Consider the following 21,772-nt stretch of genomic DNA (forward strand, 5'->3'; position numbering starts at 1 on the left):
TCATCCGATTTTTATATGTCGCGGGACCTCTCGTGACTTCGTCTCTCGCTTGGCTGCTTCGCGGCCTAAAAAACTCGCTCCGCTCGCTAACGAACTCGTGAAACTCGATTCCGCGGTAGTTTCAATGGGTTTTTCAGGAGCTTTGTCATCTTTTAGCCATTTTTCTTGATTGTAGTAGGAGCCCTTGTCGCTCTCTGCTAATTCCGAAGCCCACTCTTTGGCGGCAAAACGATTTTGTCGTCTTCTTTTGTCTTGGAGTCGAGGACGAAAACGGACAAGATATTTTTTCTTCTTTGGAGGCATTCACTTTCAAACTCCAGGGAAAGACAGTGAGCACTATACTTGTAGACCACGATTTCTGTCAAATTGCGTGATTAGCTTGGTTCAACAGCGGCACGCGTATCAAGTATGACAGGACTTGTCAACGACCAATTAAAATGATTAGCATAGAAAACACTTTTGCACTTCATAAGTCTGCACAGAAAAAACATTTTTTCCTGGAATTTTTTTCAAAAGAAAGCTCTTGATGAGCTCTATTTAATCGTTCAAAAATTGCAAATTTAGAAAAATGATGATTTTTTACCCTGGATGATACCTTAAAGGTCAAATAAACCAAAAAGTTGACATATTTTCTTTTGTCGCTTTACCTTCACCAAACACTAAAAAGAAGCATCCTAAGTGAGATTTGGGTAAAGATTTTTTTTCCCAAGCCTTTATAGAAATATAAAAGATCAAAATCCGATCATTTCCGAAAACTTCACGAAAACGTTTCTGAAATAGCCGCGTGATAGACTGGAGACTACGTGACGTCAAAAAAGGGTCTTTCAGGGCGGAAAAACGTTCTGCGCAAGTTTCTGCGCATCCCTTATCGCCTGCGTTTGTTTGTCTCGTTCTGTGAGAGTTCTGACTGAGACTGAATGAAATACACGAGGTGCGAACGTTTGCTCCTTGTAAAGGCTTTTTTTTTGCTTTTGTTGTTGTTGCTTTTTCGTCACTTGAAAATTACTTTGGATTCAGAACGACCAATGTTAGAGTAAAAACAGATCATCCGTCAGTCTGAGGAGGAATAAAACGTTTTGAACATTTCCAAAGAGGTTTGTATTTTTCTGAGAATTGTGCATTCGATTTGTGAATTGATTTTGTGTCCAGTTCTTCACCTTCTTTTGCTGGACTGAATTAAAACCCGCTTGTATTCTGTTATTATTAGTTACGGTTAGTTTTTTTACATGCCCAGATTTATTTAGCTTTGCAGAACCAGCGTTATCCTTGTCTTATGTCAAAGAACCGTAATGCTAACACTTGCGAGTGAACAAACTTGAGCGCTTAAAACTTCCTCGGAACTTCAGAAGGCCAGCAAGCTTACTCGAGAAGAAAAGACTACTTCGATCATTTTTCTGTTGCTCAAGTAATAATAGCTAGTCAGCCTTTTTTTCTTTTAGTTTTAGTTACATAATTTTGTTATCTTTCTGTACGCAAATTTTCCTTTCACTCGCTGTGAAGTAGCGGAGAACGACAACTGCTGGCAGTGACTCCAAAACAATTGACTCTTTGCCTGTAAAAAAAAGGGCTGGAGCTGGATATGACTGAAGCGAGCAAAACAAATCCTTATGCGCAGTTTTCTGTATTTTCTAATGATTCAGTTTGCTGAGTTTAATTTGCTTGAATGAAGACCGTACCCTCGCATGGGCCAGTTATTACTAAAAAAAGTAGCTAATCTAGCTAAGTAGTCGGAAGCTTGCAACTGATCTTTTGCTTGTAACATCTTTAGGTAGGTTGTTTCCGTACAGAAAATTCACTTCTTCTTTGTCGGCAGATATAAGAGCCTTAAGCCTTATGTTTTTTTAATGAAAATTTGTTGTTTTGCAAACTTATTGAAGCTTTTTTTAGTTCACTTAAGCTGAATTTTATGCATGATGGAATTGTTCTTTGCTTGTCGCATCTCTTTGCCAGCTTAAAGTGGCATCTGTGGTTCTTAAAGTGACCTCAATCGGTAATTAAATCTTATACATAATTGGAAAGAATTTTTTGCAATAATGTAACTTTAACTTTGTTTGAACGAAATCTTACTTACGCGTAGGTTTTTAACAGGTGTTATGCATGTTCAACTTGACAACACAAAGCAAAATTAATCTGCGCGAAACGATCAAGTTTAATAAAACTATGGTTGCTTTGAAAACGATCTTGGGGAAGATTTACTAGATAAAGATTAACTCTTTTTCTGCCCACATATCAACGCCAAAACTGTTACAATGAGGATTTTGTTTATATTCTAGTGTTCTGCGAAGCTAGAAGTGTCGGATTGAGCGTGGGTTCGAAAATATCAGCTCGAGTGCGACGAAGTTCAGTGACTTCAAACACATTGTGGGCAAACTTGAATTTCTTTGGGCAGATTGTTATACAAAGATATTTTGTTTTTGTGCCCAGGGTGGAGCTCCGGACCTTATATATCCAGGAACTTCCTTATATGAACACATTTTGTGAATGCATCTTGAAAAAAATCGGACTTACGCACGCACATTTCCAGTACAACTCAAGGAAATTAGTAAATGTCGTTAAAGTCCGTTTTACTATGATGTATTCTTCGAGAAAATTAAATAATAAGAAGGTTATAACCACAGCTTGCAACTTTTGAAGACCAATAGCCTGTTCTTTCCAGGTTTATGGCCGCACAAACCACTTCTGCACCAATTCAACTCGAAAAACTCTGTTTTGAATTTCCCGCTTTTTTTCACCTGACCAACATTGACGTCACAAGCTGTTTTTTCCGACAATTTTTCCGACCGCTCTACGAAGATAAGGGCCAAAAAATAGCAAATTTTAATTGCAAAGATCTCGGAGATACTTGCTTCAATTGAGCTGAAACTTCATAGTGTATTTATTTGGTTCATATTAAACACATTTCACTAGAATTGAACTAAAATAAAAAAAGGTCGAAATTTTGGTTCATTTGACCTTTAAGAATTAACGCGACGAGCACTCGCAATGAGGACGCTTTTCCCCCAAGATTTGATGAACTTTTCATTTATTTCACCTCCAGCACAAAACCTGTTGGCCACTTTAGTACCTGAAAAGTCCCCAGCGGGATAAATATCTAACTTATTCACTCGTTAACGTATCCCTACTTACCTTTCCAATTGACTCTCTCACCCAACCCAAATCACAACTATCCCTCGTTTGTTGCCGGTGAGCGTACATTTTCTGCCCTCCGAAGATCTGAGAAATCGTCTCCTTGGGCATTATGTGAAATCGGTTAACAAAAAGAAGTTTGCTTGTAGCAGCGAAATAAGAAAAGAGTTTTTGAAAAAAAAATTGACTTGGGGTGTCATTTGCCTTGGTGGGGCTATAAAATATCATATTTTTTATTTTCACTGAGTTGAGATTGAAAAGCTGAAGCCGCTCGAAAAATTCACATGTAGTTTTTTTGGTGTCAAAGGAAATTAAAAACAAACAAACAAACAAAAGACTGAAAGTTTTTTCTTAATTTTCAAAGAAATCCATTTCCTCCTCTATTTCAGGGTCGTATCTACCGATTTTCGGAAATAATTGCTTCATTCGCGCTGGCCATGGAACTCTCCACTCTATCAGCAATAGCCAGTGATCAATTTGCAAATGCACACGAGCGATTTGGAAGGAACAGACCCGAGTAATGGAAACTAGTGAACGACATGTTTACACGAATGTGTAATTTTGTAATCAGTAATGCTGTCAAGTTGCAAAGCTCATGAAAGCTGTAATTTCACCTTCACAAATTTTAACTACTTACTGGCTCGAGTGGCTAACTTTCTGCTTTAATTGATGACAATACAAGACAAGACAATATTTCTTATTTGGAGTCTTATACCAGCTGGTAGATCAACGTGTTCCAAATGATTCATACCATATATACTAGTTATCAATTACACTATAACAAGTTATAATAAATAGGGGTAATTACAGTTACGTATTTTTATATATCTAGCCGGGTGAGTTTTAAAAACGTTACCGCCAAATGGACCTTTTTCCGTCTATAGTAACAGTTTTTTTGGCTAAAAAAGTCAAGTAGCCATTAGAAAAAATAAGAGTGCAACCATTTTTTTTTTCTCTTCTCCTCCTTTCTTCCTCCTCACTCTTTCTTTTTCTCCTTTCCTTGTCGTTCTTTAGTGTGATTTTAGAGCTTAACGGTTCCAAAAAGCCTGCCTATTGACACCTTTTTACTCAAATGACTGCAGATTTCGTTAGGCTGGTTTTCAAAAAAGTCTGTTAGTCTTTTGCAATGTGCTATTTTGAAAGGGCAAACGCCGTTAAGTTTCGGGCCATTTGGAGACTCCACCCTGAGGTCCAACCCCTTACCCACTTATTAAACATTTTTGGCAGAAAAGTACTGCTTTCATTTAGCTTTTATTAACAAATGGTACCACTTTCGCATACCTCGTGTAGACCTTTTAGCTGCTTTAAAAAACTGACACTCTCTTTAAGGTGATGCCTTAGTAAAAGAACCTAACATAGATTGTAGATGAAACTTGGTACAAGTCAAGAAGATGATAAAAAAGAAGTCACCGTGCTCGTTTTGACGTCACAATGCTGACAAATACGGCTATTTAGAACCCTTTGGCAAAAACCCCGCGCAGCCCAAAACTAGACAAAAGAGGAGATTTTTTTAGATGATGCATGTGGTGTCGCACAGAATTTGAATTAACTGTATTGTTTGTCCATTTACGTACCAGAAAATGCCTTTTTTGCCCTTGTTTTTACTTTACGCTCCAAAGAAGACTTAATTTTGACGCGCGCTATTGAACCCATTATAGCTCAATCCGCACAATTTAGTAAAATTGTCAAAAAACTGAACATAGATTCATGCCAATTTTTTTCTCATTGAAGGGCAGCACTGTTCTTCTTAAAATCATGAAATAAAATATGGGGGTCACCGTACTCCTTTTTGCCGCAGAGCTGCAGAAAGTGTGTGCTAAATGCATTTTGTCCTATTTTTGAGAGAGGACTGGGGCGAGTTTCAAAATGGCATATATGTGGCAGGGGGAAGAAAGAATTAAAAAATCCGTTTTTACAGAATTTACATCGAGATATCACAGTTAGGACGCAATGTGATAAAGATGGCGCATAAATGAAAATCAAAGTGAGTTCGCGTAGGAGTTTAACTTCTATTATCGAGGTTCTCCGTGAGGAAGTCGAACTATAAGCAACACGCGTACTGCTTACGTTATGCCAGGAGCCCATCAAATGGAGCCTCCATCTCCATTAATTTCTTGAGTCAACCCTTTCCCGAGTAGATTTATAAATAGAACGGCTAGTTTCCCGCGAAAAGTGTCATATTTCTGTGAGTCTCGTGTGTCACCGTGAAAAAATAAAATTGGATGAAGTCGATCTCAGGAGCCCGTCCTTCGACCGTTTTCCTTTTTTCCTTTACGTCCATTTTTATAATCTTACAGCCGCTGGGATCTGGGTATCATGAAATAAAAGTTAATGAATTACCCGACTGAGACTGAGCATGAAGCGATGGGACAAAGGCAGCGAACTGAGGATCACGGAAAGGTTATCTTTGCGAGGGTTTTTTTTTGTCGTCATACATCCCACATTTAAGCATGCACCTTGAAAAGAGTCGACGATTAAGCGTTCTGAGGACGATTTGGAACTTTTCGATGATCAGCGCCGGAAAAGTGCCAGGATCATTTGATTTTTGTCATCACCGTGGAGTGGATTTCGCCAGTTAAGCACCGCGTGCAAAAGCGAGACCTAAGTAGCAACTAACGAGGAATGCTTCAGTTCCGAAATTTGAGAAATTGCAGTCTTCCTTTACAACTGACTTGTATCACCATGAGAGTTGCCTGATAAAACTGGCACTTGAAAAGTTGAACAGAAGACAACACTGAGTTGCTCGACCGTGAAGCTAATTAACTCAAAAGTAATTTGCTAACGGAGAAATTTGTGACATCGCGCTCCATTCCAAAGACCCACTTATCTCAAGAAAAACAAAATGGATTGTATTTGCGCCAAAAGAATTATGACTGACTAACAGGATAATTCTCAGCAGTTAATGTAGAAGTTTAGGCTCAATTCCTTCCTTCGAATTCGCATCAGTAGATCACTTTTTTGCGAGAAGACAATGGCTGGATCCGGCGTTACAAAACATAGCAGGGAGTCATCACACTAGCTGACGGACAAAAGAACCACAAGGACTACAAGTATTTATTCAGATAAACGCATTTCGGAAAAAAAGAAAGAAACCTTGAAAAACTAGAAATTTGATTAATATTGAGTCATTTAGCCGAAATAACAACCTTAACGTTCAAAAAAATTGGCTAAAGAAAACGAATCCTGTCACAACTACAGACTGCAGGTAGTAGTTAATCATTATGCATGTAACACACCAGCTTCATGGCCTCTTAATGTGAGACAAGCAACCAAAATTAAGATTAGAATTAGAGTTTAAAACTCTCCACAGTATAATCTACCCGCTTGAAAAAAAAAAAAAAAGAAAATCCCTGAGGGATGAAAACGCTAAAGTCACGTTTCACTAGCTTATGATTGTGTTTGGCCTGTCAACAACGAATTTCCTGCTGTTTGATGAAGAACAATAGCAGTGTGATTTCGTCATTGTGATTGGCTCTTCCTACCGTAAGCGCGCGAAGTCTCCCCTGGGAGCCGTTCTAATTATAAATCTACTCGGGAAAGGGTTGACTCCAAGCGCTTGTATGAGAGATGGAGGCTCCATTTGATGGGCTCCTGGTTATGCACATTCCCAACACATAGAGTCTCATTTTGGCAAGAAACAACCGCTAGCAAAAATTCTTATAGCGTTTCTCTTCAGTTAACTTCATTTTAATAATGTTACTTTCAATGCTCTTTCTCACGGCAGCCATCTTGTTATGCGCAGTGAGAGATGCGCCGTGCAAAACCAGTGAATCACCTTAAGATAAGAATAAACCTCAAACCAGAATGTTTTCTCGACACTAATAGTCCTTTTGGAACTTTTTACAGACCAAAATGACAGAATTCCCTACCCTCTCATATATTACTCTCGCTTTCTCCACGTAAATCATCACATGTAACCTTTCCTGACGCAGTCGATTTATTCAAGATCCCAGATCTAGACGAGCCGTTTTGACAGGGACACATAGGGGCCGGCCTTCAAAACAATTTTTAACTAAGTCTCTGGCCTGGTCAGAAATATGCATCAATTTTGCTCTCACCGAATAGATTTGACTCCTGCAAACTACTTCTTGAGGCCAGAGACTCGTCACCGCCCACAATATGATGCCTTTCCGTCTCAAGCCCGAGATCACTGTTTCACCCGTTTAGCCAAAATGAGACGAAATACGGTAATATATTGGACGACGGCAGACTTTGCCAATCGTGAGCCTTGTTCCTTCATAAGGCTTAATGATGTCTTCCGGAAAACTTTGCTGCAGGCGGCCATAATGAAACCTTGAAAATTAGCCGACCACGCAAAACAACTTCTACCGCGCGCGCTGATTTCAAATATAGTAGTGTTTTGTGACACGGAGACAATGATGGGAAATGATAGGTAGGGGAAGGGGGGATGTAAACAGCATTATAAGAACATGTTACTTTTTATGTCTACTGCAGCTTGTTAGGTTTCTTTGTACTAAAAAAATATCAAGTACTGATTACAAGCCTCAAATGATATTGTTGCTAAAAAAATCCTAGAGGTACTTTTTTGCAAATCCAGACAGAAGTACAAAACGATACTCTGTGTATCATAGAATAAGTTGGAAATCATGTTATTCTTTAGAAACTTTCTGCAATAAAGCAAGTATTAAATTTTGAGTTTTTTAAATTTGCTGCAATTGCACTGAACTGCTGTTGCTGTAGCAATGCTTGCTACTGTAAGTGCTGCTGTTTCTGAAGCGTTTGAACTTCAAAATGCTCTTGTAGTTTCTGTTGTAAGGCCAATTCATGCTGGCCAATTCATACTTCTTCCTTTTTCACTTCTGTATCAGCTTGAAATTTAGCTTCAAGGTACTGCAGAGCATTACCACCAGATCTTCTTTTCCGCCTCTTAGGTTTCTCACTGGGACCATCTTTTTCATTAGAATCAGTGATACCTTTAAATTTTCCCCACGTTTTCATTGCTGCATCTCTAACTGCCATAGCCTTTTTGCTTTCGCTCTTCTTCTGTTCACTTTCTTTCGTTGAAATTGAAACCAAATCAAGTCTGCTGATTTCACTGATTTTTTCCCTCAATTTCTTATAAAATGGTTTCTGCTTCAGGTTAGGGCTCGGGATTTGTTCTTGAATCCCCTTCCTCTTTTCTCATTTTTGTCTTGTAATCACCAAGCAGTTTGTTTAATCTATCTTGGACTCTTCTTTGGTCTCTAGGCATAACTTGGAATCCACCATACCGGTTTACAGCACCTGCAACTTCAGACCAGGCTTGGCCGGATTCCTTAGATCCAGCCTTGAATTGGTATGGCTCAACAAAGCGAACTTCTCTTAACAGAATTTTGTCTTTTATTTCTGTCCAACGGAAAGTTCCACTGCACATAAGAAAATAAAAAACTCATGATGCAGTGTGTTTGATTTTTAATGTTTACTATACTGCAGTATAACCTCCAGCCATAGATTAAGCGCCACCTTCATGGTAAGGGAAGGTGTCGGCTTAATGGAAACTTGGCTATGTTTAGTATACGTTCAAGCAAAAAAAGCAAAATTGAAGATCACAGTATAGCAAAGTTAGAATAAGTAAGTAATCTTAAACGTAACGTACATTAATAAGCTTAATGAATGAAAAAACATACTGTAAACTGACTGGCTGATCATCAAGCAATTAATAATAAACATGTAAAACTCAGTTGTTACGGACATTTTTTATGCTCTCTTACGAAAGCTCCCTAAAAGAACAACATCAAAAAGAAATTTCAGATTTTTGGAGTATTCAAAAGCGAGGAAGGGTGAGTTGAACAACTGTACATTGCTTTACTCTGATTCAGTATAGAACTTTCTGTCGTTAGAAAATATCACTAATTAAACTTTTTCCTTTTTTTGATATGATCGTAAGGCAAATCGTAATTCCGTTATCGGTTAAACCTTAAAATGTTAAGCATCAAATAAGTAAGTACTTAAGCTTACATTAGAGTCATTATTAAGGATCAACAGGAGTGAAAGAAAACCAAACTGAACTTTCAAAACACGGCACTACAAAACTGTGCAGAATGATTTTTTCACCCAAAATAAGCAAGACCTCTGAACGAAATTAGTCCCTGTTTATCATTTACCATATGCGAATGAAACTGCACGCAAACTAGCTGTATACAGAGGAAAAAACTAATCAACAAGCTGAAAGAAAACCAAACGGAACTTTCAAGACACGGAACTACACCACTGTACAGAATGTAAGCAATCATCTGAACGAAATTAGTCCCAACAGCAAGAAAATCTATGACTAACCAAATGCGAATAATACAGCGTGCTAATTGGCTACATACAGAGGAAAATGAAATTTCAGTGAGAATGATTCTTATCGTCTTGGTCACAACGAGAAATCGCGGGAAAGCAGACCGCCTCGGAGCTACGACGGTGACATTTCACTGGTGTTTTTGTTGCGTGACACATTCCCAATAGTCCCAGCCAACTGTCGTGACAATGATGTCGATTATATAACTTCTCCAAAAACTTCTTAACCGCGATCTTTCGCTCTGTCTTCTTCCCCCACCCCCTCCTCCCGGGCGTAACTTCAACGCTTGTTACGCAAGCTTGGTTGTATAGAACAACATTTCCCTAATCATGCATCGCAGAATCGCCAGATGTCGAGTACTGTTCCATATTCATAATTTACTTCCTGAATCTCGCCTCCCTCTTTCAAACAACATCCAGAATCACGACCCGCGACAGATTAGTTTGTCATTAACAGTGTAGTTCTTAAGCTTTCCATTGGTGGGAGGTGTTTCCTTCCGGCCGTGTTGATTTACACTGTATTTAGCATAATGCCACACCACATTCCACAGCCGACACTCACTAGGAAATATTAAGGCTTTGGGAAACTGAGTAAGTGAAAGGAGTTCAAAGTTGATTAGTTTTAAGTCAACTTTAGAGAACGTTCAAAACAAGTCATTATTTTCGTTGTTGACCTTTATGTTATCCTTTTAACAACGTTTCAGGTCATGCCATTTACAGTGAAGTTTGCTACATTGTTTCGGCAGCAAAAAGTCCGTGCCATAATTAATCTTAGTAGAATTTCAGTACAGCTTTCGGGGAAACATGATCGCAAGCTGACAACAGGCGGTGTGGGAAAAAGTTCGGAGCATTTTAAGGTAGGACGGAGTACTACTTTCGGTAATAAACTTCGCATAAAGGTTTTATTGACCCCTACCCAGTGATCGGTAGACTCGCTTTGTCAGAGGCTTATTTCTGCATTAGAAGCCAAAAAGAGGTGAGATAAAACAGTCAAGGATTCTGAATTGAAAAGCACTTCGATGTGTTTCTCATACATTTAACTTGCAGGTACTAGCTTTATCACAAAAGCACAAAAGACATCAGCACGATCTATCACGTATGTCTTAAAATGAAACTATTATCATCATACGTAACTTGGACTTTGGCATTAATCAATTTCCGATTCATTTGGAAAAAGGAAAAATAAACTGTGAAAAACTGAACTAGGTGTAGTATCGTGACTTGCTTGCCTAGTGAAGCAGACTGTTCTGGATTAATATGCCTCTTTTATGGATGCTAGAGCTTATAATATTCTAGATCTAACTTCCACCGAAAAGATACAGACGGACATAAAATCGTGAACCGTAAAATGGAAATTTATTTTCTCGACCAATTGTCAATTGCACAAAGGGCCAACTAGTCCATGAACTTGATTTAAGATCCGAATACCGCGTCTCTAATCACCTACTTTGGCATGCTTACTGAAACATATTATGTCATTTAAAAGTTAAGAGGAGCAATATGAAAGATAGAACGTATTTGCAACGAAACCACCATCGTGTTTCCACTATTTCAAGGAGCAAAATATTTATCCAGTATTTGCTATGAAAGATTGCGCTAAAAAACATATTTTGTGCTATTACCTCGTGATCGTAGCCTGAATTTCAGCCTCCCTCTCGAGTTACCTACTACCGATGGGGGTGTCTGAGGGCCTGTTTTCATGGAGATGGTGGACCCCAGATAGATGAGGTAACCCGGTCAGGTTGGGCCAAAAAATAACCCGTTAAGTTACATGCAATTTTACATCCCCGCTATCCCGGAGAGCACTTTCCATGCAAGGTTTTTCAATTAATGGTCGCTAACCACGTACATCTAAATGCAGTAACGTTGTCAAAGAAAATGAAAAAAAAAAGGAGAATTAAATTGATATAAAGCTAAAAAGGAATAAATTTTACGCGCTCACTACAATCAAGGGATCTGGTCTGACGAAAGAATGAAGCATAAAACATCTTTACAGTTGCCAGTTTACCTGAACTAATTCCATTGCATTGTCAAATTGAAGTAGAATGTTGCGCTGCAAGGGTGCAAAATATGAAAACCTAATTTGCATGGCTAAGTAATGCCTATTTGCCTCTTTCTGCATGACATCGTTAATGCAGTGGTGTAAACAAAACAAATGGCAAGTGTTTTGTGGTTAATCCTCTTCTACTCTCATTCTCACGGCTGCAAAAAGTCCAGAATTTCGCTGCAAAATAATCACTAATACAATCACTAATATACAAATTTGATCATATAACGCCGGTTCTTCAGGAGTTACGCTGGCTCCCTGTGAGGTATTATTTGATGTATACGGTAGGCGTTCTCACGTTTAAGTGAGTGAAAGGGATAGCACCTAGTTACTTGATTGACAAGATACTGTTCATGATCGCAACACAAGAAATACAAGGGGTGGGGGAAAGGGGGTGGATAAAACATAAGCATCTGCCGTTCTCAGTAGCTGTCCGTTCATCCCTTGCGCACTTTTTGAGACAAGTTCAGTGATGGTCAGTTGCTATGGTTACGAGATATGACGTCATAAGTATCAGGTGGTTAAGCCATGTTTGGGTTAAAATACATGTTTTTTCAACTTCTTTCAACAGTAAAAGTAAATTTTGTGGCTAAAATCATGCAAAGTGCTTATTTATGTGTTATTTTCCATGTACAGCACAAAAAATTACTATTTCTCGCGGTTTTAACCTGATTTCTAATTCTTGGTAAAATCCATGATGGCGGCAAAGATGACGACCGCTGTTGGTGACGTCACAGGCCTCCAGCAGCGCCACTAACAATAAAATATACCTCATCTTGCTAAGAATATTAAAGGCTTGCTACCAAAGGTAAAATCGTTTCGAAATCCTGCAACATATCAAAGACTCCGTGGAGCGGTTGTACCACGTGGGGGTATGAATTTGCGTGTACGTCCGAGGGTTAATATTCCACCTTATCAATCGGCCGCAGGTCAACGAACTTTACTATACAGAGCGATTAAACTCTGAACCTCATTGCCACGTGCGATCGCTGCTGCAGATAGCCTGCGTGCTTTCAAAAAGAAACTTCGAGAATTCCTTTTTTGAATCATTTCTTGCCAGCTAGGAGAGTTAACTATTGATGTTCTTATCTATTATTATAGTTTTAACGTTTAGACATTTTATTCAATATTTCAAACTTACCTTATGAATTATTTATATGCTTATGTACGTTGGGTCTGAAAAGCCCTGATTGGAAGATTTAATAAAGTTTTACTTTACTTTTATTTCTTTACTTCTAGTTGTTGCTGCTAACTTTCAGTGCTGTGGCATTCTCTCTTCACTTTAAATGACGCGATATAGTTGTGATTTGAATATGGCGCCAATTTGACGGTAACACAAATCCGACGCCGGCTAGGCGGGTTACCCCAGCTTAATACGTTTACATAGCAAATTGTGATCCAGCAGAGAGGGTTACAGGGTCTGGCATAGCTGGCAACCCGCCTTAGCGGGTCACCCTACCTATCATGTAAACGTGATCAAATGAAAATAAGAGATTTTATGCACAGGCGGGATATCTCACCTAAGCGGGTCACCTCACCTATCTGGGGTCTCCTCACCTCCGTGTCAACAGGCCCTTAACTGTGGGTGCCTCGGGTTTACATGAATTGCAGGGTCAATTTTTTAGAAGAAAGCAAGGCTTGGACGGTAAAAAGCTGAACTGAAACGCACTTTGGACACGCATAGCCGCCGGCAGTCGAAGCAAACCCGTCTTCTAAGTGAGAGGCACTGAAAATGTCCTTATATCTCAATTTTTGCTCTCATTTTGAAACTGATGGTCTACATTGTTTCAATTTTCTCTGTAAAAAACTTCTGCTGTCGAAAATCATCGCGAAAAGATTTATTGATAACCAAAACTGGCGCAAAAACAACGGCCCAAGCTAGCTTGATGGGACACCAAGAGATATTTTAACAATTGCATGATTGTATTCTTTGAAATCGAGATGAGTAGTTGACCAGATTGAAAAGAACAATCGTTTTAGAATATATACACAAAGTGATCTCAAAAAAGAAACAGAAAGGAAACCATTAAAAAACGATTAGTTTGATTGACTGGTTATGCGTGAACTATAGCCGTAAACAGTAGATGCGCAAGACCTTTACTACCTTTACAGTAGTTTCAAACATGGCAAATCATGGTTTCAATCCTTTTGTAAGATATAGTATCAACGGTTTAAAATGAATCGTCAAACGTTTAAATTACTGCCCCATCTGAGAAGAAATATAGAGCTTTATTTGCTTCTGTCAACTTACCAATGAAAAAGGTTTTGTCGCTTCTTGCCAGCACTGACAATGGCCACTGCTCCGATGGAGGTGAGCGTTGTTTTTCTGCAATTTTCTTTACCTTGTTTATTTACTGCCACGTACAATTTTCGAAGATATTTGTTTCATTTATTTTTCTATCTAAATTAACTTTGACTTCTGGGCAAAATTCTCCTAGGGAGATAATTCCTCGTTCTCCCTTCTTGTCAGCTGCGTAGTTGTAAACATTGCTTCAAACACTAATTTGGCTACAGTAAATCACTTCACAATGAGTCATGATGTTTAAACACTTTGAAGTCTGTTCTAATCTCCAAAATCATCAGCACAAGGATTTTCTAGTTTGTTAAAAAAGTCTTCACTCTAAAACTTTGCGGCAAAACACCCAGTTCACGACAGCGATTTTGTTTTACGTTATATTCACCGCCTAACCTGGTGAATATAACGTCATAGTCCGAGATAGCGAACCAATCATGCTACTTGAAACACCAAGATCAACTCGTGTTTCTGCCTTAGTGCGCGATCCACGCACGTTCCACGTGCGCTACGAATTTCGACAAAGTTCTAAATGTTCGCTGCACTACCCTTAAACAGCAATATAGCCCTTGTCTCCGAAACTATGATTTAATTGTTAAATTGAACTACGAATGAAGAATCAATGGGGAACGATGGTAGGTTTTTATTTAGAGCTGCCTTGAGGTTTCGGCAGTGATTTGGTTTATGCGAAGCATCAGTGGTCGATTTTTGTGAAATTTATAACAATTAGCATGTGTCGAGCTATTAAATTTTCAAATCTTTTGTCATTTCTACTGCCCACTGTAATGAATCTGTTAGTTTTTATTTCTTGCTTTCTTGCTGTCTTTCATGTACTTCAACATGAATTACGATTTAACAGTAAAACAATTCTGTACCATTAAGACCTTTCCGGACGATATTTATTTCTTTACCAGTTGAAAATTGTTTTTTACTTGTTGCATGAATTAAAGCAAAGGAGTATATAGGTAGTGACGTCATTTGGCGGCATTAGCGACTCTTTTAGTCAGACGTTCCTCTCGGAAGTACGCGACTCTGCCGTCTGAAAAACGAAGCGCCTGAGGAGGAGGCTGGGATAGAGATTTGTCCGGTGGATAGTGTTATCTACCTTTTGAGCAATTGGGATCAGAAAGATACAATGTTCAAAGGCACGAGCGTCCCTAGCAAAGAATAAATGTAAAAGAAATGTCCACTGGCGTTCGCGAAATTTGTTTTTATTCTTGAGCTGTTGTTTCTCCGGGACAAAATCGCTTTAAAACATAAACAACAGTGTTCCAAAGAATAGCAAACCCAAGCCCTATCGGACAAATTTTCTTTTAACCTTTTCTCGGCCAATCATAACGCAGAAAATCATATCAGAATTAAAGCTGGGAACATGGTGCTTTCCCAGCGAGAGTCCAGCATTACATCGTACCTCACAATTTCTACATCGTGAAAAAAACTATGTTTTCCGTTTGCATTCCATTCTTATCTCCCTTTTCATTTAATCCGTTATACTTCAGTTCTTCCGGACTATTTTACAGTTTGCAAAATAGGAACTCCAAATATTGTGACAGTTGCTTTTATGTTAAGATTTAAACGCCATGTTTTTGTTTTTGTTTCGAAAGATACCGCACAGGGATAGTTACAAACTGGAAGACTGTGATAACCGAAGAAACTGGGTTGAAAAAGTCACCACAAAGTCTTTATCAAATGTTGGTCAGTGGCTGGATCCACAGAGCAGCCTTGGGTTTCATCCTACAGAAAGTCTGGGAGGCAATATAGAAAATCTCATTGGATTAGCTAAAATTCCTTTGGGTGTTATTGGCCCTCTTCTCATTAAGGGTGATCATGTAAATGAACATATTCTATGCCCTTTTGCAACAACAGAAGGTACACTTGTTGCATCTTCCACCAGAGGAGCTACAGCAATGACCAGGTAATTTTAACCGTATGTTATAAAATCTCTAGAAACGGGTAAAACAACAAAGGATTAAGGAGTGCCTAGCCTTTATATGAGCTGAAATTTTGAAATTAGGTAAGGACATAGCTATATGTGACGCGATAAAAACAAACAAACAAACTTCAACTTCAACTTCAACTTTATTTAAATTTGAAAACATAGCAAAAGACACATTGGGACAAACAAAAAACAAGCAGACAAATAAACAAACGAACAAAATTCTTCTTAATAACAGCTTTGAAGACAACAGGAAACTCACATCCAAAATTTTTAACGGTAAAAAAAAAAAGGAAAAAAAAAATGAAAGGCCGTAGTTCAGGTAAAAGGTCACATGCATGTACAAAGCGATCCTGGTCATGTCCCCTCGGCCGAGGTTTTGTTTAAACATTAGAAAGTGAATGTTAAATCAGGTCTATTATAAATAACCTATTTTTTTAAAAATCAATTCCTCGTTTTGAATTGTCTGCTGGGCTGGCCCCTTAAACAGAGCACGCGACAACTTGAAGCAAACCACCGATGTAGTGACGTAGTCCTTTTTTAATATCGATATGACACGCTTTTTGCGCTGCTAAGTGCGGTGATCTGCAGTATCGATAATTTGTTGCATGTTTATGTAACAGTTGATTTTTTAAAGAATTGGGCATAGTATGAGCATGTTCTTAGAACTTTGGAACTAGAATAGTTCTGTAAAACGGGCGTATAATAACTCTGTTGTTCTAGATCCGGAGGAGTCAGTGCACGTGTTATTCAGCGACGAATCATGAGAACGCCGCATTTTGTTACGGACTCCATGCAACAGGCACAAGAGTTGTCGTCTTGGTTAATTTCACACTTCGAAGAACTCAAGTCAAAAGCCAGTGAAGTCAGCCAACACTGCAAGCTTATAGGGCTGGAACCTTGGTTTGTTGGTCCGTCCTTTCGTTTTTTACCCTTTTTTTAGATATGACACTATACATCAAGAAAGTTTGACAAAAGCTTTCAAAGTGTTCGTTAGTAGTGTTGTTTATTAACCTTGACGATATCACAAAAAAGAAATTAAGAATTTTTGACTCCTTAATTTATCTGTGACACCCCCCCCCCCCCCTTTTTTTTTTCCCCTTTTGCTTATTTTAGGTCGGAATCTGCTGATGGAATTCGTTTACGATTCTGCTGATGCCGCCGGTCAAAACGGTGTTACTGTAACCACCTGGCACGCATGTCAGTGGGCCTTGGAACAGATCACCCAGGAACAACCACATATCAACATCCGGGAATTCTACATTGAGACTAAGTGCAGTGGCGATAAAGGTGCACTGGCAAAGAATTACATTAAAGGACGTGGAACTGAAGTTCAGGCCGAAGCTTATATTACAGAATCTGTCCTGCAAAATGTGTTGAAGGTACCTGGCGTTATTTAACTCTTTGTATTTATAACAGTTTGCATTGGTTAATGTCATTATTAATACAAAATATTTTGCTGGCGTAAAATCCTTGCCTCATTGTAAGTTAGATTTTTTCGCAAATCCTGCTTGTTCCTCGGTAGTTCTGGGAAACGAACGGTTGTTGTTGTTGTTGTTTTGTCTGTCGTAATTCATAATGTTTTCTTTAAGTAAGTAATGATCCGGGTAAGAAAAGAAGCAATTTCTTTTTGTTTTCATTTTCACACAGAGAAAGCATTAACCTACAAAAAGTCAATTTACGAAATAAAATGTATTTAACCTCCATTTTCAAAGGGTGTTTGCTTGTGTTAAAAGATTTCGACCAATCACAAGAGTGGAAAACAATAGCCAAGTAAAGTTTACAATTTTACATTTACAATAGTAAAGTTAGCATCTTTTCGCTTTCCGACGCGTTCACTGCGTTTGGTTCTTTCCCTTTTGTCTGAATCATTACTAAAACTAGCACTCGAAATCCTTTGGGACCTTTTTTTGCCATTTTGTGACATACATTGTAATTCTTAGTCAGCAATTCGACTATTTTGTCTTCGTCTTCCCATCTTAGCATGATGTCATATGTCTGAGTTTGCCCAATTCTAAGTTTGTCGTAAAACCGTTCCCAGTTCTAGTTTACATGCAATACGCGTTAAAATTTATTGGAGCGTTAGTTTCCTATAATATACGGTTCACTGCAACAGTAGCCTTGCAGCTGTTCAGAATTAACCGTTTCTCATCACAATGTGGAGTTTCAATTCAAAGATGATGTGCTCTGATGCCACAGTCTTCCTGCAGATTCAGTTATGATCATGAGGGCTTTCAAATTGCCTTAATGTAACCGCCATAATCAGGACGAAGAATTACGATCAAGCTGTTGCTTTTGTGATCAGATCTCTAAATGAATGTAAATGTTTTATATAATCTGCTTTCTTTTCAATTTGCCATTTTTTGAACTACCTTTGTATGATGCAAGGATAAAGTGTTAAGGGTATTTAACGCAAAATCTAATGCAGAACTGAAGACACAGATCAATATGTATTTAAGTGTAAGTGTTATGTAACATCTCGTTTTTTTTTTCTTTTTACATATAGGTAGATTCCTCTACCTTGTACAGATGTTTTCACGCTTTCCAGATGGGCGCGCAGAGATCTGGCTCCTACTGTCTTAATATATGCGTCAGTAATACAATTGCGGGTATATCCGCTGCAACAGGACAGGATTTGGCGTGTGTTCATGAGAGTTCCTGGGCTGTGCTTGAGATTGCAATGGAAAAGGAGATAAAAGTCGCTGGTAAAAGCATGAAATATCAATAATATTCTAATTTCACAGATGTTTTATCATTTTTTTAATTGCTAACTGAGCTGTGAGGCTAGGAAAAATCGTATACAATCGGAAGTTCTTGCAATGGATTCAATCACTACTAAGAGGTTATTTAGATGCAAGAAAAAGCTAACTTTAAAGAGGTCAAAAAAAAATTGGTGCTTAAAACAACTGCTTGTGATATCAAATTAATCCGCTATGTAAACCACACCGGAAACCACAAAAAAAATTACTAAATGCCCCATGACCTCTCAGTGTCAATGTATGACTCCACGGAGACTTGAGATTTGCTCAGTAAAAAATACTCCTGGCACCGCATAACCTACGAGCTAAAAAGAAAAAAAGGGAAAACCATTGTTGTTTTGAAGCATGCGTTTCACACTCATGCGCTCATGAGTCGTGTTCAGCCTGTCAACACATTATTTGAAACTTAATTTCTTTTCATTGTGAATCTTCTGACGGTTTTCTGTTTCTCGATGCTAATGCCGATTGATACGTGCGCAATAAAGAAAAAACTCTCAAAAAACGGTTATCATTTCGCATTAAGAGAGGATAAACCCTCTTCATCCTCTCTTGTTTCGCATTCATCGCAACTCTCGCACTCCCTACGTGCTTTTGCACTACCACTCCTTCACGAAAATTCCACGCAAAGCTCGAGGAAATATTATCCGCGGGAAAACCGACGCGTTCCAAAATAACTTTAGAGGGATTACAATGAGTAGAGGGCCGGCCTATATGGGGGATTCATTCTCTCAGCTTTATCCTCTCTTGATTACCATTATGAATTGTAAAACCTCTTTTTTTTTCTCCAGCCATTATCACTCCTCATGATTCATAATCAATATTTATACTGGTGAATATATAAATAAAAAATAGAAATAGAAAAAAAAAAAATGACACAAAACGTCTTATCTTCTTTCCTGTAAGAAGCCGAGTCAAGTGAGAAATACGAACCTGGAATATATGCCAGTCTTGTTATTCCTACTCTTCTAATTGGAACCGTTGGAGGTGGAACAGGGACACCAACCGCAAAAGAATGTCTAGACATGATTGGCTGTTTCGGAAAGGTAGGAATCCTTTAATCAAGACTATAAGACTATAAACTAGATCATTCCCATGATACAAATTCATTTGGCAGCACAATTTACCGGTGGGGTCTTATGGCACTTTCAAAATTCCCCCTGTGAGGCTGGATTTTTGGTGCTCAAAAGGCCAAAAATGAGACCCCCCCCCTTTAACTCCAAAACTAAAAGTCAGGGAAGTGAGCGAAAGTGGCTTTTGAAATATTTCATCACACCCAGCTTCTGTGCCAAGTTTCAGCTAAATCGGTTGACCACAACTTTTGGCCCCTGGAACACTTTCGCAGACAATGACACTTAAGCCAGTTCGGGGCAGCCAGAGACCAGATGGTCAATGGTCTCGTCGAAACGGCCACAAAGTCTGCATTTTGGTTATTATTATTATTATTATTATTATTATTATTATTATTATGATCATCATCATCATCATCATCATCATCATTATTGTGTGAGTTGGTAAAGCTGACGTTTCGGGCTCTAACGATTACCAGTTGTCAAACATCAGCTTTAGCAGAACACACGATCAGTATTTGATGTCAAAGGAAAACAACAGGGTCAATTAAAACCATTCCATACTTTCTCTTTTGAAAGGGTCGTGTCTATCGATTTGCGGAAATAATTGCTTCATTCGCGCTGGCCATGGAACTCTCCACTCTATCAGCAATAGCCAGTGGTCAATTTGCAAGTGCACACGAGCGATTTGGAAGGAACAGACCAGAGTATAATGAAAACTAGTGAACGACAAGTTTGCACGAAATTTGTAATTCTGTAATCATTGATGCTGTCAAGTTACAAAGCTCATAAAAACTGTAATTTCACCTTCACAAACTTTGACAACGACTTATTGGTTCGAGCGACTGACTTTCTGCTTTAGGGTCTGTTTTGGAGGTGGGGGACCCGAGGTAGGTGAGGTAACCCGCATGTCCATATAGGCTGTCATTTTAATTTGATGACATTTGCATGATAGGTGGGGTGACCCATGTTACCTCACCTATCTGGGGTCGCCACCTCCATGTAAACAGGCCCATAATTGATGACAGTACAAGACAAGACAATATTTTTTATTTGGAGTCTTATACCAGCTGGTGGATCAACGTGTTCCAGATTATTCATTCAATATATCTAGCTATCGCCAGGTTCCTGCGCGGAAATTCTGGCTCGTTTTTTGAGGTATGTTCTCATAAATTCGGCTAGTTGTCATTTACACTATAACAAGTCAAAATAGATAGGGGTAATTTACAGATATGTATTTTTAGATATCTAGCCGGATTAAAAAAAAAACCTTTACCGCCAAATGGACCTTTTTCCGTCTAACAGTTTTTTTTCTGCCGTAAACTCCAAGTAGCCATTATAAAACTAACTGAGTGCAACCATCACTTTTTTTTCTCTTCTCCTCCTTTCCTCTTCCTCGCTCTTTCTTTTCCTCCTTTCCTCTCCTTTTCTCCTTTCGTTAGTGCGATTTTGGAGCTTATCGGGCCCAAAAAGACCAGTTACTTCTGACGCCTTTTCACTCAAATGACTGCAAATTTCGTTAGGCTGGTTTTAAAAACATCGGCTAGATAGGTATTTTAGGTAATTTAACTCAATAGTAACTGCCTTCCGTACCTGCAAAAAAGGCTCACTTTTCGCGTCCGAAGTCCGGCCGCTGTTCCATATTAGAACACAACTTATTTCGTGTGCTGTGCGCGTGAAAAAAGAAAAGCACGTAACCTGGGGCAAAACCGTGAGTCCGCCATAAGGTCATGTGATACTGGTCAGCGGATACCCTGTTTTGACAGCTGTCAGTTACAACATGAATGTGCAATATCATTCCACACTACCTTACTACCAACATTTCTCGAATGGATAGAACTAAATTTTCTTAGCCATGGGGCTACGCTATAACCTACTCCTTCCCCGAAGGGCTGACTCCTGACTCCCTCCCCCCTCCCCTAGAGTCGGTACGGTCAGCGTTCGGTCGTACGCTGACGTCATAACCAAATTTTCTCGGATGGACAGATTACCAAATTTTCTTAGCTGTAGTTCTACGCTCGCGGTTGGAGCTCCGCTATCAAAGCCTCAACTTCTAGTCGGCGGTCGAGTATTGTTTCACTGAAATTTTTCGTTCCTGTTTGATTTTCAAAGGTGTCTACTAGTTCTCAGGCTTAAATCAGGGCAAAATATAGGTAGGAAGTATGGTTAAACTCTCAGAGTTCTACTTATTTTTTTCTCTGGGCGAAACGTAAGTTTCATACAGCTTAACCTGACCCCAGCGGGGGGGGGGGGGGGGGGGAG

General features: G+C 38.9%; 2 protein-coding genes across 3 annotated transcripts in view; both read left to right on the forward strand.

The window, feature by feature from the left end:
* The window catches only part of LOC140933157 (uncharacterized), an 18,067-nt gene extending 14,420 nt beyond the window's left edge, over window positions 1-3,647 (forward strand). The window contains 1 exon segment of the mRNA XM_073382673.1: window positions 3,516-3,647. Within this exon segment, the coding sequence (XP_073238774.1) occupies window positions 3,516-3,647 (132 nt within the window).
* Window positions 3,648-9,902: 6,255 nt separating this feature from the next.
* LOC140935060 (uncharacterized) lies at window positions 9,903-20,762 on the forward strand. 2 transcript variants are annotated; one of them, XM_073384594.1, is made up of 8 exons: window positions 9,903-9,999; window positions 10,113-10,265; window positions 15,353-15,663; window positions 16,408-16,595; window positions 16,801-17,066; window positions 18,191-18,389; window positions 19,347-19,486; window positions 20,090-20,762. In XM_073384594.1, exons 2-8 carry the CDS (start codon window positions 10,116-10,118, stop codon window positions 20,231-20,233), a joined length of 1,398 nt encoding a protein of 465 aa, XP_073240695.1. In that variant the 5' UTR covers window positions 9,903-9,999; window positions 10,113-10,115; the 3' UTR covers window positions 20,234-20,762. The 2 variants fall into 2 exon arrangements, with proteins under 2 accessions (XP_073240695.1, XP_073240696.1); XM_073384595.1 differs by having other exon boundaries at window positions 19,350-19,486.
* Window positions 20,763-21,772: the final 1,010 nt, after the last annotated feature.

This window comes from Porites lutea, chromosome 4, assembly GCF_958299795.1.
Source record: "Porites lutea chromosome 4, jaPorLute2.1, whole genome shotgun sequence".
Lineage (NCBI taxonomy): Eukaryota > Metazoa > Cnidaria > Anthozoa > Scleractinia > Poritidae > Porites > Porites lutea.